The sequence below is a fragment of the Aegilops tauschii genome, chromosome 4 (genome assembly GCF_002575655.3).
Source record: "Aegilops tauschii subsp. strangulata cultivar AL8/78 chromosome 4, Aet v6.0, whole genome shotgun sequence".
Taxonomy (NCBI): domain Eukaryota; kingdom Viridiplantae; phylum Streptophyta; class Magnoliopsida; order Poales; family Poaceae; genus Aegilops; species Aegilops tauschii.
The window spans coordinates 33,486,955-33,510,632 of NC_053038.3; the positions used below are offsets into that span (position 1 = coordinate 33,486,955).

The window sequence follows — 23,678 nt, forward strand, 5'->3', positions numbered from 1 at the left end:
GGAAACATCTGGAGTTTAGGTTTTCACCCGGAGAGCCCGAGCCCCACATCAAAGAAGATGAGTTCCACAACGATGCCTCCAAGGAGGGAAACGACGCCCGAAAGCGCCGCTGTCGACGGCACCAACAAAGTCGGGTCAAGGGTTTCTTCCGGAACACACACATCCCTATGGAGGCTTGCAGATCTGATCCACCCAAAAGCGTGGAGATCGTTGGAGCCGTTCGTATTGCGCCTTGCACTCTCCAACGTCGACCACCAAGCTTCACCGCGCAGCACCCACAACAGCATCCCCTGAAGCTGCGAATGAGAAGCGAGCGCACACGTCACCACGACCAACACGCCATGGCTCCCAGCCCGGGGTCGCCGCCCCGGCTTCCTCCTCGCTTCACGCTCGCCTGTCGAGCTCCCCTGCCCGGCGCCGCCCGAGCCGAACCACCTCCTGACCGCGAGCCCGACGCATGCCACACACAGCGCTCGCACCGTGCAAGACGCCCGCCCACGCGCATCCCCGCCCCCCTTGACGACGCCCCTGCTGCCCCCTCTGACCGCCCGCGTTGGAGCGAGCCCGCCGTCGCGCGGCGTCACCCCTCGGATTGCCGGAGCCTCACCATCCCGCACCGAAGCCGCGCCCGCGAGCCCGTCCAAGCCCGTCGCGCCCGCGCGCCAGATGCGCCCTCGCGCCTTGCAGAGAGATGCCCCACCACCACCCTCCCTGGAGCCAGACCGGGCTTCGCCGACGGTCTCCTCAGGCGGCGGCGAGGTGGGGTGGAGGGAGGAGGGAAGGTGGCGGCGCCGGAGTGGTTCCCCCCGTGTCGCTAGAGAGAGGCGACACGGGGTTGGGGTAAGCAGGTGCGTGGACGAGGCTTTTTCACAATGATAGGCACTGAACCTCCTATTACGTGCATTGGTTCATTATAAAAAAAATAACATATCGATCAGCTACAAATTACCTACTAGCCCCTGTTCAGGTATATATTTTGCTTCTCCTGTGTGATGGTCATTATCTGTTTGTTTTTAGAGAGCATGCATATTTTTTTAGTCCGGCTTAGAATTAACAAATGCCCCATATTTTTTTTGTTCTTTCAACTAGAAATTTCTCATTTGAAATCTTTCTAATTTTGAAAGGAAGATATCCAATAGAAGGTTTATCAAAATGTAACAAACTAGAATTCACAAGGCACTACAGGCGGAGACTCCAAAAGCTTGATGTTTCTTGAAATTAGCCCAAATGAGAATGACGTGGTGGAAACTGTCTGCTGGCTGAAGCAGAGTCAGAGGTGATTTTTTTGCAATTTATTGTTTTTGAAGCATGAAGATAAAAGGGAATAAACCGCTCTCTTTAACGGTGGTTCTATTCTGAATCTAAATCAGTATATCCAGGCCATAACCCACTTCACATATGCATAATTGGATTGCTCTTTTATCATAATTTTAGTTGATCGGGTATTTTTACAGATTACATGTTTATAGGAACTTTTCATAATTACCACTTACTATTTGAGTATGTTTTTGCCTGGTCATGCCAAATCCTATTATGGCCCAGTTCTTTTGCCAGAATCTGGGGATTCTCCCAGAATCCAACCCCTACCCAGCTTCTCCCAGAATCTTTGAGACCCATTTATTTTACAATCCTATCTAATTAGACCCTAACTAGATAGGATTGTAAAACAAATGGGGCTCAAAGATTCTGGGAGAAGTTGGGTAGGGTCGGATTCTAGGAGAATCCCCAGATTCTGGCAAAAGAACTGGGCCTATGTTTGGTCATGCAGATGGTAGAGAGGAACTGGTAGTATTTAACCACATACATGATGTTTTATGAAAGATTAGCAAAAAAAAGTGGCATGTTTCATTGACATAACCAACTGTCTTCTATAATTTTTCATCCCGTTGCAACGCACGGGCATTTGTGTTAGTTTCCAACAAAGTGAAAAGAGTTGTATCACCTCATTCTAGCAATGCTCGTATTGCTTTAACTCGTCCTATTTTTTGATTACAACAGAACACGATATAGATAGCAACTATAGTCATCTTATTTCGCCAGCCAACGCGCACCAAGCGGCGCTCAACGCCTCGACCTGACGCGGAGCGAATTTCCACCACTTATGCAATCCCCCGGGCACAAACGAGCTCTTAGCCAAAAAGGGCTAGGATAGACCGGATCAGAGAGAATAGGGTGCTAATTTCAGGGATTTGAAGGTCAAGATTTGATTCAAACTCAAAGTACAAATTCAAGGTTTATTTTAGACTTTTCTCTTACATGAAAGGAAAGTTTCGTAGGAGGGGATCGTGACGTGATATAGACTGCCCATGGGTTTTGGTTTTTGGAAAAAAAACAACATGGACTGAAGAAAAATCGGTGGGTTTTGCTACTGGAAAACCAGAAAGAGAATAAAAATCGGTGGGGCGTGCGTCTAGGAGGCCCATGGATCGACAGGAGAGTGAGAGGTGGGGGAGGAACGACGTACCAACCAATGAGAGGTCCTATGTGACGCTCTTTGCGTCAAAGAGCTGAGGTTTCGCATAGGGGCGACTCACCTGAGCCTCCCCATTTCTCGTTCGCGAGGTGAAAAATGCGAAAAACAAAGAGCGATATCTGAGGATTAGAACCGCTGACAACGTAGTCGTGCTCGCACTATGCTAGCCGTTGCGCCAGGCTGGTTCCCGTGCTAGTTGTCCATCACAACACTTGAAGAAACAAGTCAGCGGCAAAAACTTGACTATTCAAAAAATTCCCAAAAATAAAGTACAGTATATCTGAGGGATCGAACAAAGTACCTCCTGTAGGTGAACAAGCTCGCTAGCCACTGTGACTCTGGTGTCTACATCTGAAAACCAAACCTACTATATATGAACTATAAGAGCAACAACAGTATTTTTTTTTCTGAAAATTTGAATGTGATTTTCTTTTTGAAAATGGTAGATATATTTTGAAACACAAACATTTCAAAATTGTGAAAAAAATTAAAACCTCGAACATTTTGTGAAATTGTGAACATTTTTGGGATTCTCATTTTTTAAAAAAGGAACAAAATTTAAAACTAGAACATTTTTTGAAATTATGAAGAATTTTTTAAAAGACGCAAACATTTTCTGAAAAACAGGAACAAAAATTGAAAACAGGAACATTTTGTGAAATTATGATTTTCTTTCGAAAGCACTTTTTTTTTCAATTTGTGAACAAATTTGGAAAGCCGGAACATTTATTGTAATTTCTGAACATTTTTTGAATTTGCAAAATATGTTCGCGTTTCTTTGTGAACAAAATTTGAAAGTGGAAACATTTAAAAAATTGTTCGGCAACATGACTTTTTTAAATTCTTTTGAACAAAATTATAAAGTGGGATTTTTTTTAATTTACGTACAAATTTTCAAAACATGAACATTTCAACAATTTGTGAACAAATTTTGAAAGTGGGAACATTTTCTGATTTTATAAAAATGCAAACATTTTAAAATTTTAAAACATATATTTTAAATTTTGGGAAAAAATTGTGTCAAAAGCGAACAAATATTTGAAAATCAGAACTTTTTTGGAATTTGTGAACAAATTTCAAGATAGGAACATCTTTTAATTAAACTATGAACAAAATAAAAATGCAAACATTTTCCAAAATTTCTGAACATTTGTTGAAAAAGAAAAAGTAAAAAAATAAAAAGGAAAGAAAAGGAAATGAAAAATAAAAAGAGAAAATAAAGGGAAATAAACAAGAAAACAAAAAAGGAGGGTACAGAAAAAAGAAACAAGGAAAAAAAATGAAAAAACAGAAAAACCGGAGAAAACCGGCTGGAACCTTCCAGAACGTTCCCAAAATCGGGATTCGGTGTAGCGCACGCCTCGGTTTTGGGCCGGCCCGTCTCTGTCGAGGCATGTGCGGTTCCCCGAGAATTTGACGCAGAATGCGTCGAATAGGAACATCCCCAACTCCTCCCCCCATTCATTAACCGAGTATTTCAGGCTTGTTTGCCAGCCCAGCCCAGCCCACTCGACGGCCCGTTTGGGCATCCCCCGATTATAAAAGCCCTAAAACGAGGAGTCCCACCTCGCTTCACAGGTCACAGGAGCTCTTGCGGCGGCGGCGCAGCGAGCATCTGTTGCCCTCGCCCTTCGCAATGGCCTCCTCCTCCTCTGTCTCCCGTCCGCGGAAGCGTCCCGCCGCCGTCGCCTTTTCTTCCTCGCCTCCGCCGCCGTCGCCTTTTCTTCCTCGCCTCCGCCGCCGCCTCCGCCGCCGCCTCAGGTTCGCCGTCGCCTTCCTTCCTTGGATCTGATGCTGCTAATTCCTTCCTTCCTTGGATCTAAGAGCTTTCGCCTTGCCAGGCTTGAGAGCTAATGCTGTTAGATCCTTCCTTTGATGTCAGAGGTCATAATGTTAGTTCACTGTTAGTGTCATTCCTCTCCCGTCTTCTTTTGTCTTCTTTTGTTTTCTGTAGTAATTTTAAGTTTTGTTTTGTAGACCTGTTTGTTTTTGTTTCTGTTTCTGTTAGTCCGGTGATGAAAAACCTGTTAATCATACCATCTTTCGGGACTGATTGGTCGCTGTGCGCCCATGCTGTCATTCTGCAATTCTGAGGACAAATTGAACAGCTTTAGTGTATTTTTCTAAATACTTCTGAACTTACATGTCATTTACTTTTCAGTTTTTCTATTCTGTTGTTTACTATGGATAGAATATGGCTGGACAATGATGAAAACCATGAACAAAACACACCATCTTTCGGGACTGATAGGTGCACTCTGTGTGCCATGCTGTGAAAATCTGCAATTCTGATGTCCACATTGGCTATGCTATAATTTTAGAGACTGAATTTTATGGTGAAATGTTAATCAGGCTAGAAATTTAGAGACTGCAATTTTGAATTGCTTACTGCTACTTGTGAGGTGAGGTGAGGTGAATAGCATTCTCCAAAAGTTGCTCATGTTGTTCTTATCAGAAATGTGTTTTATGGCTTTTTAGTTTGCCTTCTCTGCAGTTCAGTTCTTTTAGTCCAGGGATGGCACATCTTTGAGACCTGAGATTTCTTCCTTGATGAAAATCATAAGCATAATCCCCGAGGGCTACTGATTTGATCTTCTGTTGTTCCTGGTCCACTGATTTGATTTCTATTGTTTATTGATTCTATTCCTTCACTTTTCTTCGGCTATTGTTTGGTTGTATATGTCTTGATGTCATGGATGATGATATGCACTGGGCTCCGAGCAGTGAACATTGCTGCAGTCTGATGGAGATGCATTTGCCTAGAAAGCATTGTCTGACGTGTCAACTGTGTTATTAAACTCTTTACAAATTCTTACCTTAACTGAGTAATCTGTGTAACGTTTCTGTTTGATTTTTCTTTCCTAATTGGAGATTATTGTTTATGGAACCCGGTGATGACTTGTGATGTTAAAAAGTAGTGGCCTGATTCTTAGTTCCGGTTTTTGATTTTTTTACGGTTAGGGTGTTTGATTAGCTATATATTTTGGCATCTAGAGAGGTTCAGATCAGATTATTTCTCCTGGGCGGACTCTGATTTTTTTTCTTTTGTTTTCTTACTTCAGGGGCTAAGGACTCTGAAATTGACACCAAAGAAGAATTTTCCCCTGATCTGGCGGACCTGTGATGTTCTTCAGCTTTATCTAAAGTCTTTTGGCAGGGTATCCCTTTTGATTACATTTCTATGTTCAGTTGTTCGCATTACAATTCCCCAGGCTGAATGGTTTTCCTGTTCTATTTTCAGACAGCTCGTTTGACGAGTCCAGAGGGACGTCAGCGAGACTACTTTGAGGCAGAGTTCTTTTTTAAAGAAGAAGCTGAAGATGCATTGCAGAACTGCAAAATCCCAAACATGACCATTGAATGGGCTGAAGCAAACATATCAGACAATCCACTTACAGGTAATGATAAGTATAAGTAAATCTTGAGCCTGCTTATTGGTTTCACGAGAAATAATTCGCTTCTGTCAATACAGGACCAGCACAAATTTCGTATGACCCACCAAGGTGTGACTACGATGATTTTAACATTCTGGTAAACAGCTCGAGCACAACTTTTAAATAATTCGCTTATTGGTCTGAAGCAAACATATCAGACAATCCACTTACAGGTAATGATAAGTATAAGTAAATCTTGAGCCTGCTTATTGGTTTCACGAGAAATAATTCGCTTCTGTCAATACAGGACCAGCACAAATTTCGTATGACCCACCAAGGTGTGACTACGATGATTTTAACATTCTGGTAAACAGCTCGAGCACAACTTTTAAATTAAGCACATGTTCCTTCGTATTGCATGTATGCGTATCTCCCTCGTATTCGTTGCTGGTCGTGTGTGTTCTTCCCTGCAACGAGATAGTAAATGAGAGGTCGCCGATCAAGTAGGAGTGCCTTCGCCGGCCAGAAAGCACGCGGCGCCGGCGCCAGGCCCTGCTAGGATGCCGCCCTCCAGCAAATGAGACAGCTACCAGCGCGGTGGCGCTGCCGCCGTTTCACGCGGGGGCATGCATGCAGCCATTGCCCACACCACCGCAATAAAGCCCCTGCCCAGGATGTCACACGTACATTCCAGCCGCCGCAATGACCTTGCTATCTCGTGTCACCATCAATTTGATGGCTGTTTAAAAAAAGTAAATTCATTCATTAACACGTACTGTAGCTAAAACCAACAGGTTATATTTATACTTGAATATCTTCTAGATTTACTTGATGATGGTAAACAGAATCAGAACTAAGTAACTCGTTCTGGTTCTGTTTACAAAGATAGCGCCTGTGAGCAGCGCTTTCATCGCTGGACCGAACAAAATCAAAATAACAAATGTTAAAACTGGTCGTCTGAATGCAAACATAACAAATGTTAAACTGGTCGCCTGAATGCAAACATAATGGTGTTTACTGTAGTACCATGTGAATTTGGTCTCAGCGAGTGCTGGGAACTTCACATTCCAGCCTTGTTTGCTTGCTGGCCATCCGGCATAGTAGTATGTTAGGCACTGGAACAAAGCATAATGTAGCTTTCATGCTAGGATCTCGTCTCATTGCTGAGTAGGTAGGCCTGGACATTTCTCTGTGTACATCGGATCAATGTCTGTCATCGATCATGTAACAATGTCCCGAAATATGACCATCCAACCTTCAGGTTATATACAGGTTAGGAGTGAAGAACAAAAACAATAACCACATAAATGTGACCCGCATCAGAATAATGTAAAGGGGAAAGCCGATACGACGTGCAAGAAGCTTGTATTTCCCATAGCAGTTGTGTTGATGTGATGTCATACTTCAGTGCATGAGCTGCTAATTGGTTCTGAAACGCATAAAGTGTGCACATAGTCGCAATCAGGTAACACAAGTGTCTGGTGGATAATGCATCAATATGTCAGCAGCTGATTCAAAAATGTTAGCTATTTGTCAGTATGTCGCCAGCAGAACTTCACTCACCAAGAATTCAGGTTCAAGTGGGTGCCTCCAGGTTAGGTATGGCGATCCTTCCGTCTGCTTCCTGGCCAGCCTGACAATACCGACGAAGAATAACTAACATCAGCTCGTGGTCGATTGGCGCGTCGCCACCAAGCTGCTCCTTCAACGCCACCCCTGTTATCCATACGAACCTTAGATTCTCGTGCACAAAGAAATTCCTGCAAAACAAAAGCGTCAATTCTGTTGGTTATGTCGATTCCGGTACTAGTACACCGTATGCTTGTGTCAGTTCCGGACTTCCGGTACTAGTACTACCTCGAAAGCTTAATTTAGACATACAGCTTGTGTCGATGCCAGGCTGACCAACAGACAATAACACAAATTCAAATATTTTGCTCCAAGCTCCCAAGCTTAATTTAGACATACAGTTGCATGGAAAATATAGCCAACCATGGCAAATGACTCATTTTTACAAAAGTTTTCTGCCCACACTTGCTGAATCGCAGAACGAGCTACTCTTTACTACTGGAATTTGCAACGTTTAATTACCAACAAATCTTATTTCCTGCAGCAGCCATGGTAAATGACTCATTTTTACAGATGTTTTCTGCCCACACTTGCTGAATCCCAAAGCCAGCAATTCTTTACTACTCAAATTTGCGAGATATAATTACCAACAAATCATATCTTCTGTCAATCTGCAATTCTGCATACCTTCGCATCCACCCAGGACTTTTGGGGTCAATCTGATGTATGGGTTGCTCAGATGTCTGTGCCTTGTCTCCCGTCGCTGGCTCTGCAGCCGCGACCGCAGCACAGATCTGGGCGTCCACAGTTGACGCCGTCGTGGCCGGCAGCTCGCCCCTAGTGCAGGGGCTCCATAGGTGATAGGTATGTCGCTGTCGTTCACCTCCTCTAGCGGAGTTCTGCTGCATACCAACAAGCGTCAATTAGATCTTTAGAAATCCCCAATTCAAACCCTGCGGAGTAACTCGAACTAAGGAACAGATCTGTACCTGTTAATCTGCTGCATCAAGAACTCCATGTACGCCGGAGTGGGCAGTCGCCTTGTCACAGACGGTGGCTCCACCGGTCGCCGCTCTCACCAAAAGAAGATCCATGCTCGGGCAGTTAGGAGACAGGTGCTCCAGCGACCCATGGCTGCATTTACTTCAGTCACTGCCGCCGTTACCGGAAAGCACCAAATCTGATCCACGGATCAGGAAGGGAATTACGTCTCGAGCCCACTCGAGCCACGGCCCTGTCCCATTCTCTCCACGGCGTCTCAACGTTCATTGTGTATATCTGAGTTTTCTAATTCTTGGTGGACCCTGGCCCTGTCACATGCTTCAATTCAACGAATCACAAAGACGTGACCAACGGGACAGATAACGAGCGCCAGTGTGCTCGAGTTCACATACTCTGCGTCCCTTTTGTATCTAGTACTACGTCATTCCCCCTTTATGCTTTGCTGCTTGCTTGCTTTCTTCTTACATGCGATTTTTGTGTTTCGTGAATGACTTATTATGGCATTTCAACATGTTTGCAGCTCCAGGAGTAGAAGAATCTTTTGTTGAGAAACAAGACATTCAAGGCTCTCTTTCTCTTGTCGAGAAACAAGACATTCAAGGCTCTCTTTTCTTAAAAGAAAAGTGCATTTTTTGTGGAATTGTGGGATTCGTCCCTTCACTACTTTTTTTTTGGTAGAGCTGCTGTCTCCTAGAGCTTACTGTGCAATAGACATGCATGAAGTATTCGTAGTCTTTTTTATTCAAGTTTAGATTTCCAAGCATATATGCTATAGCCTAAAAAAAAACTGGTCGAAATGCAGGTTTGGTCTGTTGTTGAAGCTGTTTTTTATCCCAGAAACCCAAATTTTCAGTTTTTACCAAATGGATGCATTTTTTTGTGTGTGCCATTGAAGACTAGATGATTAGTCGCGCTTTTGCTGCGCCGGGAAACATATAGATGTAGGTTTGACATCCTTTAGAAACTCAAAGTAAATATCGCAGCAAAACAGAGATATGGATCAGACCAAATTCTACCTATAGCTTGTTTGAGAGGCTTAGAACTGGAAATAATGCCTATTTTTGATATACCAGTACTTCAGACCTACGTTGACCACTGTGCAATTGGTAAATGGTTTGTACATAACAAAATAACCAGCATACAAAGAGAGCATCGGTATAAGAAGATCTGCAAGCAGCAGTGCTAAAATAAACACTACCACATGACAATCTTTATTAATACATCACATTATGGAACACAAGCCACTTGATACAACTGTATTACAAATTTCTGTCTTCCCTAGGGAATTAGGCATGCTTCTATGTATTAGGAAAAAATAACAAAAGTAAATGGAATATATTCTGAAGATAGTGACCGGTGAACAACCTCCCCAGTTCTAGTTGTGATGAAGCTTCCATCGATACCTGCTCTCCAATTTCCGACTGTACTTCAGTGGAAAGAGGTTACACACTTGTGTTACAAATCCAAATAAATGTTAAATAAGTTTTATATTCAATGGTATGTGAAAATAACCATTAAGACGACATCTTATATTCTTATCTTTCTTTTAGGAATTATCACACAACATTTTATGACCTGGTCAAAAAATATTATTCCCACTGGACCAGAATTCCTTTGTGTTGTACTAGTTTTATGAGTGAATTATTGTTATTTTTACAGCACCTTTTCCCATTTTCCTAAGTTGCATGGCATAAACAATGGCAAACTGATACCAATATTTGGCAATCTACTAAAGGTCTATTTTTGAAATGCAACTGTATGAAGCTTAAAACATTTGAGATGGTCATTGTCAATTACTGATCATAGATGCACCAAAGGCAAAAGCAGGAAGAGACGGAGATGAAGAGAAGCAACGGGTATTTGAGATGTGGTGACTAAGTGGATTGAAAACAAAACTGAAGCTGATAACTTCTAATATACAATGACACTTTCTTAGATGTGCGGTCGAGAGAGAAAAAAAAAATTGTGATGGCAACAAAGATTGGATAACAATCAACTATTATCACATCTACGCTGAAGAGAAAAAGAAGGATATAGCGGTTAACTATATTAGTCATATACTTTCTGAAGTTCTCACTTCATCCAACCTTTATAAGACTGCAATTGCTATAACAGAAGTAACCTGGGGCCTAGAGATTCCAAGATTTCAGAAAACTATCTTTTGACTTCAGCAAAGAAAACTTAGTAGTAACTGTATTTAAAGCCATATAATATGTTGGTTCACTAAAATGTTTCCTTTTCAGGCAACATCAAAATAGTAGATGCAGCAGAAGTGTTCTGGTGGCTGGTACACTGAAAATTGACACAAACCAAAATAGACATCTATTGCTGTCAAAATTAACATTATTCTTATAACTAATCATTGCTAGGTGGCAATGCTACATGATCTGTCCAGCTCAACAATCATGTACATAGTTCTGATCAGTAAGCTGACATCTATTAGACTTTGCTCCTCCCGTTCTGCATATTATTCATCACGGCAAAGCAATTCTTGCATGTATTTTCAAACAGACCATGGAGAAATCAAAGTATGGATTGCGCTGACATAAAAAAGAGAGACTTAAATTTTGGTTAGGAAGTTTCGGTCCAATGCATTTGTGGTTCGTATCTATGTCCTGTTGTGCTTCGTGTGATTTACATTCGTTGTAAGCATTTCCTCCCGCTACTGATTGTGCCTGTACTGAATAGTGCTAGGTTTTACCGTTTTATAGGGGGTTTGTGAGGTGGCCAAATACCGTGCCATGTGTTTGAAAGTTGTCAAATCTGGTCACGCATTGGGTGTTTGATTGTACCCTGTTGTTCATATGTAGTGGTGAAGTCAATCGGTCATGTAAACTCAATGAGCTAGATATCTGAATTCTGTGAACTTGTTAACTAAAATTGCTGTAGTTTTTACATTGATAGAACTAAATGATAAAGTGAATGTGCTGCATTTTTAACTGAATGTACTGATTGTGAACTGAGTTTTGCTAAATGATTCTATGAATTTTATGCACACTGAACCTTCTGAACTTTTCTCCTGTCATAACTGAATCTCCTAAACTTTTGACATTGTCATAACTTAATATTCTGAACTCACGGTCAACTGTACACGCAAGTTTTTGAACCAAAGATGTGTATTTTGTAACTTTGTGACTAATTTGAGCATTCCGCGCAAGCTTATGTACTTGTGTCATATTTACCTCAAAAGGAAATAAATAAGAAGATCCAAATCAGCAACTTGTTACCCCATCCACCGGTAGCACCGTCATCCGTGGACGACTCCACCTCACCCCCGTCCGGAGCTCGCTAGCGCCAGCCGTACCCGATCTGCGGCGCGCCACTGTCGTCTCATTGATGAGGTCGTCGGCACCGCCCGAGCTCCACCGTTGGCCGCACGCAATCCACGCCCGCCGTGTCCATTCCCACCTCGAGCTCGCGAGCTCTAGACCAGAACACCAGTCGTCGCCCCTCCCAAAGCTCCACCGATGACCGGTGTGACTGTGAGGCTGCGACGGCCGGGGAGTCAAGCATCGCGCTGGGACCAAGGGTGGTGCAGCACGCAATCGGGGCGACACATGGGGAGGAGAATAGGCCGGCGGAAGGTGGAGCAATAGAGTTGTTGGGGCGGCGGCCGGAACCCTAGTGTGGCAGGGGGCGCTGGATGAGGAGGAGAAAGAGACATCGGGAGGGTTGCTGTGGTGGGGCACGTTTGGGGAAGGAAGTTCACACGGATGGCAAGCACGAGTCAACAACTTACAGGTGGGGCCCGAGCGGTAACAGCAGCGAGTCATTCGCTTACAACTGGGCCTTCAAAGCCTCAGTTCACCAAAACGCAGGATTTCAAGGGAGTTAGAATCTGTACTGATGCTCCCATGATAGGTATAGCGATCCCCCGTACTGACCCCGTCATCGTCGTCCCCATACAAACTCAGCGAGAGGATGGGATGCAAATTGCGCTCCACTATCTCTCCATATTCTGTTCCTGTTTTCTCCTGTCGTTCCCCTTCTTTTCGATTCTCAAAAAAGATTCGTTTCGACACAACTATTACTGGGGAGTAGAATCGAATCGGATTCCATGTCGACATGCGTACACGATGAAAAGCACTTATTCCATATCCACAGCCGCAAGCCCCCAAAACGTCTCTCGAGAAAAGTCCGCTACTGCGTGGAAATATTCTGTGGGTCTCGGGTCCCAATGCACCTGAATTGATTTTTTTTTTGCAAAAAAAATAAACAAGGAAAAAGTTTGTCCAAGGAATGACTTCCATTGACTTCAAGGCCATAAAAATGTGTTGGTACAAAACCATAAATAGAAACTTTTATACTACCTCTCTCTCAGTTTACAGGGCGTGCACGTACCCCTAGGTCGTCAATTTGACCAACCTAATACAAGTCATATATTACAAAAAATATACCAACATAAACTACGGAGTTTCTACTTTCAAAAGGTATAATTTTTGTGTTATATAGTTTATATTAGGGTGATAAAATTGGTAATCTAGGTATACGCGCAGGACTTGTAAACTGAAACGGAGGTAGTATAACTTTAACGTAGTGTCGATTTTATTTTTCTTTCGCACAGATTACCATGGAAGTCATTCTTTCACGAAACTTTTCACATGAGTGTAACACTACATCATGTGTGTTTCCAAAAAGTTTCAGGATTTTTTTTCATTTTCAGCAAAAAAAATTTCATTTCAGGTGCATTGGCATGAGGTCCAAAAACTGAAAACTTGCAGTAAAACTCATCGAAACATGTGAAGCGTCATGTTTTCATTAGGCAATCCGTAGTACTCCCACCGTCCCAAAATTTGTGTCTTAAATTTGTCTAGAATCTAATACTAAAACGTGATTTCATACACCCGTTTCTAGACAAATCAAAAATAAGAATTTTGATACGGAGGGAGTATAATATATCTTTCACAAACCTAAGAAACCGACCGCTATATGACAATAATAATAATGCTTCAAGGGCCATGAACAGGATCTACATCATGTCACGAGACCGCAAGGTGCTCAGCATACATGCCCGACATCTTGCCTGCGTAACGGCGATAACTAAGTTGGTAACGAAACACGACTTATGGCATATACAATGGTTGATAAGATAGTCTTATCTTAAGTCTTGCATGTGATTTAGAGATGACAAAAATGTCTACAATGAGTCATCTCTTAGCCTTATCTTCTTTTTTGACGGGCAATGGCAGGTGCTCTGCTTTTTCATTTAGTAGAGGGAAAAACTGTACATATTAACACCGAGAAGGTCGGAGTTTGAAAAAAAAGAGGAGCCAGGTTACCAGGAGGCAACCAGACCCGGAGAAAAGGATCGACTAAATCTCCCAAGCCCCAGCAAAGAGGCCAATCTCATCTCTAATCATCCTATGTACTCCCGGCGCGGATGCCGTCTTTTGTTGGAAAACCTTCTGTTTCTCTCATTCCAAAGATATCAAGCGATGTATGCCGCCACGGTAGATGCATGAAGATTGTCATGCAAGATCTTGCATCTGATTGAAGTCGTCCACCAGGATTTAATAGAAGTGGCAGCAAGGGCAGCAGAAGCAACATCAGGGTGGGAAAAGTGAAAGGATTGCCAAATCTCCATCGCAAAAGGGCAATCGATCAAGATGTGTCTCGCAGACTCCGGAAGCTGATCACAAGTGTTGCAGCGATCGTTATGTGGCCATCCTCGAGCCGACAGGCCATCAGCAGTCCACAACCTGTTTTGGAGCAAGGTCCAAATGAAGAATCTGATCTTAGGCTCAGCCTTGATTTTCCAAACCTGTTCAAGTTGCGGCATTGCAATTCGAGTGATGAACTGTATATTGTAAGCGGATTTGGCGCTGTATCTTCCATTCAAGGAGTGAATCCAAGAGATTTCGTCCTCCCGATCAGTGAGAAGGACCTGCTGTAGGGCCGTCCAGAGGTTCAGAAGGGAGTCTAGAGTCAGAGCGTCATTGATCCTTTGCAGCCCAGCCATCCATTGATTATCATGCATGCCGTCCCGTACAGACACAAGCTTTCTACGAGACAACTTGTACAGAGTAGGGGCAATATCCATCGGAGCCATTCCATTCAGCCATCTATCCGACCAGAAACGCGCTTTCCTACCATCCCCCAGTTGAATGCTAGTGCATGCAGCAAATAATTGACGATCAGTGTGGTCACAAGGGGTTGGGGTGCCTTTCCAAGGGCGACCGACACAGTCCCACTCATACCAAGGCCACCGCAGACGAAGGGCTTTGCTGTATGCGGCGATTTCTTTGATACCAAGGCCCCCCACCGATTTTGGAGCACAAATGCGCTTCCAGTTAACCAAGCATTTCCCACCATAAGCCTCATCCTCAACATTCCAAAGGAATTTTCTTCGCAGTTTATCAATTTGCCTCTCAGCCCATTTATCTAGTGCAAACGCAGTGAGGTAGAACGTAAGCGTAGAGGTGAGGACCGAATTAACAAGGAGTAGTCGGCCAGGTCTGGTGAAGAACCTTCCTTTCCACGGTCGTAGGCATCCGGCAATCTTATCCAGAAGTGGCGTACCTCAACCCTTCTCGGCTTTCTAAGTGAGAGCGGCAGTCCAAGGTAGCGACACGGTAAGGCCCCAAGAGTTCCTCCAAAACCCTCCAGGAGAGAGGCGATGTCAATCCCTTCGCACCGGACAGGATAAGCCACACACTTTCCTTGGTTGATCTTGAGCCCGGACACGTCACCAAAGAATTCCAAAATTTGTAGCACGGCTTGAATGTCCAAACTAGACGGTTGAATGAAAAGAGTAGCATCATCAGCATAGAAACTTGCCCTTAGCCTAGCAGAGGGCGTCGACAGGGGGGAGAGGATCTCCAACTGCGTGGCTCTGTTCAAAATTCTTTGGACGGGGTCCAGGGCTAGGATGAATAACATCGGTGACAGGGGGTCTCCCTGCCGGAATCCTCGTCGGTGCTGAAAAGGCAAGCCAGCAGCTCCATTGAGCAGCACCCTAGAAGTGGCCGAGGCCAGCAACATACAGATCATGTCCCTCCATTTTTGCCCAAACCCATATTGTTCCAAAACTTGCAACAAGTATCCCCAACCAAGAGTCAAATGCCTTTGCGAAGTCAAGCTTGAGGAATAGCAGCTTCTTCTTCTTTTGGTGGGCATCTTTGATTACATTCTTGACATAGAGAAAGTTATCTCGGATGGATCTGCCTCGAATGAAAGCGCTTTGGGTGACCGAAATGAGTTTGTGTAGCTCAGGCCCCAGCCGATTAGCAAGCACCTTACAGATGATTTTAGCAACACTATGCATCAAGCTGATCGGTCTATAATCAGAAGGTGTTGTCGCTCCCTCTTTCTTGGGTATCAGCACCAGGTTGGCAGAGTTAAGAATCTTCCATTGGTTCCCCTTTAGAAGGAAAAAGGCTCTTGAAAACCTCGATCAAGTCATCTTTGATTAGTAGCCAAAACCTCTTATAGAAAGCCCCAGTGAACCCGTCGGGTCCAGGTGACTTCTCAGCTTGCCCATAAAAAACAACAGCCTTGATCTCTTCTTCAGTGAAGGCCTGATCCAAGTGTTGCAGCTCAGCCCGCTGAATGCCTAGGAAGTCCCAATTCAGATGCGAAACATTGGGTGGAGCTTTGCCAATGAGGTTCTTGAAGTGGTCTAGTAGAATATTTTCCTTCTCCTTGTGGTCAGAAGTCTCGTCGTGCTGCCCAATAAGAGTGGCAATATGATTTTTCCGGCGTCTGCCATTAGCCCTTAGGTGGAAGAATTTTGTACTAGCATCACCCGATCTGATGGTGGTTAGCCTGGATCTCTGTTTCCATCTGATCCGTTCTAAGGCGGCGATTCCCACAAGTTTGGACTTAAGGTTCCTCCTAAGGGCCCACTCCTCAGCAGTGAGCTCTCTATGCTCCATTGCCAGGTCCAGTTGGAATATCACCTCATTTGCAATTTCAGTGGCCAAGCTAGCCTTCTTTCTCATATCCCCGCTCCATTTCTTGAGGGCCGTGGCTGTTCTGGAAAGCCTAGCCTGGAGAAAACCTTTGCATTCTTAGCCTTATCTTCAATAACTAGTTATTCCTAAAAACTGGTGAGACATTGTGCTAAGAGATCATCTCTTGTCTTCTCTTAAATAAGAGAAGACAAGCCTTTCCTTATGATTTCTCTCTTCCCCACCTCATCATTTATCATACGTGACATGCTTAAGATAGGACCATTGTACATGCCCTTACTAGCTACATTCCAAACCCTAGCTCAGCGACGACAAAAAGAGATCAGTAGATTAAAAGACATGGCACCATGTCACACGTCTGGCGGTATACATGCTCGGCCATGGTGGCCTGGCTCACGGGGTGCTGGCCTTATAAAGGTAGTCGTAGTAGTAGTGGTGGTAGTGGTGGTGGTGGTGGTGGTGGTGGTGGTGGTGGTGGTAGTAGTAGTAGTAGTAGTAGTAGTTATGATCCTGACAGACTTTGTTGTGCATCATGACTTTGTTGCAACAGAATTTTACTGTAGGTTTTACTGATTGCTGGAATTCAAGCATGTTTCAGAATGCTCCTAGCTCAGCAAAAGCAGGGAAATAATACTGATTTTTGTTGTTGCTGTAGGTTTTACTAGTGCGAGTGATCTTGACTTCCTTGCAGAGAGGACTACAGATATCATCTGCACTCCAGATAACTTTCAGTTTTGTTGTTCAAAATTCAGCACCGCCTTGCCAAACAGCATTCTGCCACTAAATGGCAGCATATGCAGGACCAACTAACAATGTACGGAGACCAACTAAACCTGGTATCTTTTTCAGATCAAGTTAGACCCTGGTTATTGGAAAGTACCCACTTCATTTCAATTTCTAGATGATATTCAGTTCTTTTTTCACAGCAAAACATCTTTGCTTCATTCTGATATCAGCATATTTCACAAGATCTCAAAATGACTGAAAAGGTCTTTACGAATTGCAAGCAGGGAAGCAACCAAGAACATCCTAGCCGAAGTTGCATGACCCAATACTAACACCAGAAGTGATCTCACAGATGCAGAGCCACACTTAGTGCCAGAACTAACATTGTTTTCTTGAGTACTTAATCATGATCTGGAGTACTAGCATGGAGTAATTTTTTTGCAAGAGTACAATTACAAGCATGAGTACACTGAATTTCTTGTAGCAGATGGAGCACATAAAAATGGAGTAGCTCACCTACTGTTGATCTGCTAATTAGTCAATTTTCTGCTCCTTGCTGATCCTTGCTGCTCCTTGCTCCTTGCTGATCCTTGCTCCTACTGTTGATCTGCTAGTTTTGACAGGTGAACAGATGGACAGTGGCTGCTCCTTGCTGATCAATTCAAAATTGCTCTGGCGATCAATTCAAGCTTGCTGTGACTGGCGAGAAGACGTCCTGGTCAATCACCACATCTGATCAATTTCTGTCTGTGGCGAGAAGAAGTGGTACAACTCCGGCGATCAATTTCTTTGGCGATTAACAATTTTGATCAATTCAAACAGCAACACAGGCAGCGCTACTGCTGCTGTTGGTCAGTGCGGGGAGGAGCACGGGCGGAGGTCAATTGGCCGGATTCGGAGCTCCAGTGCCTGAATCGAGGAGCTGGAAGGCTGAGGCAGGAGGAGGAGGAGCACAGGCTGCGTTGCTGCTGCTGTTGGTCAGTGCGGGGAGGAGCACGGACGGAGGTCAATTGGCCGGATCCGGAGCTCCAGTGCCTGAATCGAGGAGCTGGAAGGCTCAGGCAGGAGGAGGAGGAGCACGGGCGGCGCGACGGCCAGGAGTCGCGGGCGGCTGGAGGCTGTGGCGGACGGCGAGGGACCTGCGTACGAGTTTGGGCTCTTGATTGGAGCGGAGGAAGGCGGCCGGCGCGGACGGACGCCGGAGCTGCAGCAGTGGGGTGGAGCTTGGCGGAGGGGAGGAGCGACGGAGGAAGACGAAGATCCCCGGCGACAAGAATTTCAAATTGAGGGTAGTTTGGTACTTTTTCCTGTTTTCACCTGGTCGGAGAAGTTCCTCAACGACAACTATTTCAGAACAGAGGGAGTAATTCTCTATCTCTATATTGGCAAGGCTTGAACATGCACACCTTCATTCAGTCGTAGTTTCGAGTGCCAATAGTTCATTGACTTTTTTCTTTGATTTAACAGTGAGGTGATCACCACTAACACTCTTGGATTGATGCTATGTTGTCGTGAGGTATTGCTTTCCACTCAATATTAGATATTTGTCGTATAGCATGGTGACTGCTGAAGAATTCCAACACTCATCGTCTTGCTATCTTAGGCAATAAATATGATGTGGAACCAACCTCGAGGTGGTCACATATTTAACATTGATGATGGAAGGCCAACCCCAAGGTACCATTTCCATTTGTTCTCATATGTAGTAATTCTGGATACTCAGCTGAGTGTGCTGTCACATGATTTCGTTTAACTGCTCATATAGTTTAAATCTGTGGAATTGAACATAGTTTGATATATCCTGTTCTTTTGACGCTGATATAAGTATCTCCTTTCGTTCTTCTCCACATGTGTGCATTGTACTTGACATACTGAATTTGCATGGCCATATGGCAGTATCAGTTATTTGTATTAAATGAAAGTTGTGCACAAAACGAAATACTAAGGAGACAAACTCAATCATCTTTTGGTAACTACTCCCTCTGTAAAGAAATATAAGAGCGTTTAGATGACTAAACTAGTGATGTAAATGCTCTTATATTTGTCTACGGAGGGAGTATTAGTCTTGAATTCTAGGTAATCATTATTATAATCACCAGGTTTGCAGCTTATGGTGCAACGAAGAGAAGTGTGGTGCACCTTACAAAGTCTCTACAGGTAAAGGTAACATGTGTGACGATTTAACCTGAAATGATTAGTTTCTGTTTGAGCAGTTCCAATGAAGCATTTTGAAATAACGAACTCTTTGCTGTATTGTAACCTCATGAAATTGTCGATAGACCCGAAGCACAAACATTCAACAGTACAATGAGATAACTACTGTTTTATCAATATTTAGTTAGAGTCATGTTAAATTCCCAAGTAGTTGCTCCCTCAAACTCATATTTGGGACATCGTAAAGCTGTAATCATCCATAGAGAAAATAATAGGCGATTTATTGCTATGTGCTTGAACTTGGCTCAGTGGCACAAATTTTTATTAAGTTTACATTTATTTCCAGAAAAACAACAGAGCCTTTTGTCCCAAGCACATTGGGGCAGGCTAGAGATGAAACCCCACAAAAACTGTGAGAACCCAAAAGAGAAGACAGAAAGTGCAAACAAGCAAAATAAATCAAGGCAGTATACTGGTGCAGGTCACAGCTTTGCAGCTTTATTAGAAACTGTGTGGAGAAGATAACATGATTCTTATTGCAGGCTGAGTTGCAGATGAATGAAGTGAATGATGTCGTGGTGCATAATTTATCGGTATACAGCTCCACCCTTTCTTTAGTTATCTTTTATATTTTAGAGTTCCTAACTATTCTCTCGCATAAAGATAATTAGAAGTTGGTGTGGTTTAACTAACTAGTTTGTGTAAGGTTCTAAGCATTGGTCCATGGAATATCCGTATAAGTAAATGATCGCCTTTTGTTTCTAAGTTCTGTTTATAACTCTGAAAAGGATAGTCACACACTAACAGTAAGTACATAACTAATTTGTGCAGCCTGGCATGGTTACGACTGATCTTCTTATGTCTGGTGCTACCGCAAAGCAAGTAAGGGATAAGCACAATCTCTTTCTGACATTCTTTTTCTTTTTGCCATTGTTGATAAGATAATTCATGGTTACTAAATTGTAAATTTTACTGATGGCAGGCAAAGTTTTTCATCAATATATTAGCTGAAACTCCTGATGTGGTGAGAGCTACGCCATTGTTCCTTCTTTTACAGGGCCATTGGTCCTTTTCCTCCAGAACAATGTTGACTCTTCTTCTAAACTCTAAAGCTTATGTTTGGCAGCAGTAGTAATAATTTTTAGCTGCTTTAGGCCTGTGTCCATTTGGCGTGTAGAACCGTCCGACCACTTAGCTTGAACGTGGTCTCCAGACTTGTTTATACGTTCCTAAAATTTGTGATTTGGTCATTGTCGAAGGGCTGTTAACCTTTTGTGCTTGCTTTAACAAAGTTAAAAAAATGGCAACTTGAAGTTCTTCATATGATGTCGCAAGGTAGACATGTGTTATCAAATGTGTCGATCTGAAGTTCTGAACAAAAAATAAATAGTTGATCTAATATAAACTGACAAAGTTAGCTTTCGAAGCTTATAACTTTGCTTAAAAATCTTACAGTCTATCCATGACAGGCACGTTTTCTTTGTACAGCGAATGACCGGTAGCCTCTAGGTTCATTTGCGATGGATATCTGTTAATGATTCAGCATACCTGCCTTTAATGTTATTTATGTACACTTTTTAATCATATTATCTGTTTGGTAATATGGTAATATAATAATCAATGTTGACTATTAAAACAGGTTGCGGATTACCTTGTTCCAAACATCAGAGAAATCCCTACCAAGCAATCCATGAAGCCGACTTACATTCGCTTTCTCACAGGCTTGAAAGCCTACTCCAGAATATTTTCAGTAAGAACTCTCTGAAACCTGGGGAGGGTCTTTTATTAATCTTGGACATCCCCAACCAATGTCAAATTTACTGTAATAATCATTCTTCCTGATTTTATTTGCAGAGAATTGCTTTTGGTGCTCGTAGGAACAAGTATGTTGCCGAGGATTAGTTTTCTTACTGCCATCTTCCAACCCAGAAGAAACCTAGGGATATTCTTGTTATCATATTTTAGAAGTCCATTCTTTTCCTGTAAAAATAGGATGTATCACTGAGGGCATCTTGAGAACACAGCAATGTACTCCTCATATATACAATACATGTAATTTGATTACACCTCATCAAATTACAGTTCATCTGGATTATTTATGGACCTTATGATCTAGTTGCATGTTGCATTTTCAATGCAAGAGGAGCCCATGATACATCTATGCACCTACACATTAAGGCTGAAAACCATTTTTCCTTGTTACTTCCTATAACTTGTGTAGTCTTGCCTAACTTATCTGTTGGGACAAGTTCGTCGTGCAATTAAGCTCCTATGATAGATTTATTGTGTTTGTACAACTTTTTTTTCCCTCTTCATTGAAAGGCATGCAGATGGCATTGCAATGACAAGACATGGTCATGCACTCATGCTGCTACCTTGCTGCTTGGTGTTTGGCAGCATAGGGTAGGACTTTGATCACATCTCACACATCCAGATTGCCTGATAAGTCAACCTCAACACTTACTACTGCACCTAAATTATCATTCTGGTTATTTACTTCTCTGTCACATTCCTGATAAGTTAATGTGATGTGCACCATTCGTGGATTTGGCAGAGTCTGCTCGTGCTATCGCAACATCAACTCTTGTTGGTTTGTTGCCATTCAGAAGGCTTTATTTCTCTGCAAATCATTCCACCCATACAAACCAACTGTGAATTGTGACGTGTTATGTAGTGTGATAGAATATGGCTGGCTACACAAAGATAGTGCAGTATCTCTAGTCTCTTACAAGAACTGTATAAAGGGATGACTGGCTTGATAGAGAAGGAGACTATCACTCTCTCTTCTCACTAAAAGATATGACATACATTCCCAGTTCCTTTTGCTTCCTCGCACATACCAGTATGCGCATGTTAATGATTTTAGTTTCTTTTTTGGTATTTTTGTGCATTCTTTTTTCTAATGTAGGATGGCCAGAGCATTGATTTGCCTGCTTGATCTCCAATTTGTATTTGAAAATATTTTTCTGTATCTATATGGGCATATGTGCACATTTAAAAAATAAACAAATTTTGATGGATTCTGTCTCTTGTAGTTACACGAGCTGCTGTATTGTCGTTTTGCTGGTTTGCATTGCCTTGGTTTTAAAAGGTGTCTCAAGCTTTCTGATTTCCTTGATCTTTGACAGGTGTGAGCTTGATTTGCTGACTGATGTCCAACGGCAAGCCGACATATCAGTGACTCTTCTTACATGTCGAGCATACCGGTCTGTTGCTTTCTCAGGGCAATGCAGCCGACAAGTAGTTTACTTCGCTGGACCGATGATCTCCATAAGATCTTCCTGGAAGCTGTAGAGTATCAAGGAGGCCCCTATGGTTTGGTTTCTTGAACTTTGAGCATACGATGTCAAACAATTCATTCTCTGTTACTTGGATCTGAAACTTCTCGATGAAACTGATGCTGTGCTACTCAACCGTCGCAACTCCTTAGAGGTGAAGCCAACTGCGGTGAAGGAGAAAATGGAAGCTATGGGAGTCACAGGCCTCACAATCTGGAACATAAAAAGCCACCTCCAGGTACCTCCTGCCCTCTTGCAGCTCTTCATAGATACTTTGAGGGTTTTCGTTCTGCGGTGCGGGGTCTCAACGCACTTGGCTTGCTCTTGTGTGCCAGAGATACAGGGAGAAGTGCAATTTAGGACCTGAACCTCCTCGGGATGTCCGAGGCACTGCATCACCAAGGAAGGCTGGAGATAATGTGTATGGTTCTCTGATGCAATGGAATTGTTGGATCTGCATGCCTTTGTGTTCTCTATTTATTTATTTGTATTTTAGAACTGACTGACTGATTGATTATTGAGCTTGTTCATAAGTTCTGTAACTTGTTCTGGTGTGTAGGACATCTGAGACCGAGACAGTGGTGGACAGTGATGCAGCAACGAATCTGACTGAAATGGAGGTACTCCTCATCATCGTTGATAGCCTGGCCTGGACAGTGGACAAGCATATACTATCATCCAAAGGCAAGACCTGGTCAGTCTTAGTACATTTCAGGGCCATATAACAGTAGAGGGAACACACTTGCCATACCATGCCAGGAAGGTTAGGATCATAGTATGGCTGCCGCCTGCAGGTATCTGTATCTGTGGCAACCCAACCCCAGACCCGGCCATCTTTAAGCACGAGGGCACACCGTCGTTGCCTCACCGTCGCGCTCTAGGAGTAGGATGTCACGCTCTAGTAGTAGGATGGCGTGCCACGCCAGGGAGCAAGCTCTAACGACGTTGCCGCCAAGGCCACCACGACGCCGCACTTCGTGTTCGTCCCGCTGATGCACCACGGCCACCTGATCCCGGCGGTGGACGCGGCGCTGCAGCTGGCCACCCACTCTAAAAAGCCCCCAGCCCAACAAAATCCCAGCACCACAACGCCAAACAAGGATATATGTCAACAGAAGGGGGAAATGTGAATCCAACGACTGAAGAATAGCGCATTTAACAAGGCCAAGCAGTGAACAAATTAAGGCAGCGA

At 43.4% G+C, this 23,678-nt stretch overlaps 2 protein-coding genes, 3 non-coding genes and 1 pseudogene across 5 annotated transcripts; all 6 read left to right on the top strand.

The window, feature by feature from the left end:
- The first annotated feature begins 341 nt into the window (after window positions 1–341).
- On the top strand, window positions 342–9,282 carry LOC120963214 (uncharacterized). Its single transcript, XM_073497485.1, has 7 exons — window positions 342–782; window positions 4,052–4,234; window positions 5,536–5,631; window positions 5,715–5,871; window positions 5,946–6,080; window positions 6,155–6,213; window positions 8,939–9,282. The coding sequence occupies exons 1-5, from the start codon at window positions 342–344 to the stop codon at window positions 6,032–6,034; spliced, it is 966 nt and encodes a 321-aa protein (XP_073353586.1). The 3' UTR covers window positions 6,035–6,080; window positions 6,155–6,213; window positions 8,939–9,282.
- On the top strand, window positions 4,480–4,571 carry LOC120963615 (small nucleolar RNA SNORD96 family). The gene has a single exon (XR_005755372.1). It is a non-coding gene; the product is annotated as a small nucleolar RNA SNORD96 family (small nucleolar RNA).
- LOC120963616 (small nucleolar RNA SNORD96 family) lies at window positions 4,674–4,770 on the top strand (annotated as a pseudogene).
- On the top strand, window positions 4,982–5,053 carry LOC120963646 (small nucleolar RNA R66). The gene has a single exon (XR_005755397.1). It is a non-coding gene; the product is annotated as a small nucleolar RNA R66 (small nucleolar RNA).
- On the top strand, window positions 5,166–5,253 carry LOC120963712 (small nucleolar RNA snoR118). Its single transcript, XR_005755460.1, has one exon. It is a non-coding gene; the product is annotated as a small nucleolar RNA snoR118 (small nucleolar RNA).
- Window positions 9,283–16,836: 7,554 nt separating the features above from the next.
- On the top strand, window positions 16,837–23,027 carry LOC109737640 (chlorophyll(ide) b reductase NOL, chloroplastic). The gene is made up of 10 exons (XM_020296766.4): window positions 16,837–18,417; window positions 18,522–18,570; window positions 18,658–18,731; window positions 19,154–19,211; window positions 19,751–19,801; window positions 20,040–20,090; window positions 20,191–20,232; window positions 20,848–20,958; window positions 21,063–22,724; window positions 22,822–23,027. Exons 2-9 carry the CDS (start codon window positions 18,553–18,555, stop codon window positions 21,108–21,110), a joined length of 453 nt encoding a protein of 150 aa, XP_020152355.1. The 5' UTR covers window positions 16,837–18,417; window positions 18,522–18,552; the 3' UTR covers window positions 21,111–22,724; window positions 22,822–23,027.
- Window positions 23,028–23,678: the final 651 nt, after the last annotated feature.

Bases quoted from the DNA above. Each gene is read 5' to 3' on its own strand.
- LOC109737640 (XM_020296766.4), top strand. The intron at 18,732-19,153 runs GTACCATTTCCA...TATAATCACCAG, and splicing joins GATGGAAGGCCAACCCCAAG to GTTTGCAGCTTATGGTGCAA. The intron at 19,212-19,750 runs GTAAAGGTAACA...TTCTTATTGCAG, and splicing joins ACCTTACAAAGTCTCTACAG to GCTGAGTTGCAGATGAATGA.
- LOC120963214 (XM_073497485.1), top strand. From the start codon at position 342: ATGGCTCCCAGCCCGGGGTCGCCGCCCCGGCTTCCTCCTCGCTTCACG. The intron at 783-4,051 runs GTGGCGGCGCCG...CTCGCTTCACAG, and splicing joins GGGTGGAGGGAGGAGGGAAG to GTCACAGGAGCTCTTGCGGC. The intron at 5,872-5,945 runs GTAATGATAAGT...CTGTCAATACAG, and splicing joins ATCAGACAATCCACTTACAG to GACCAGCACAAATTTCGTAT.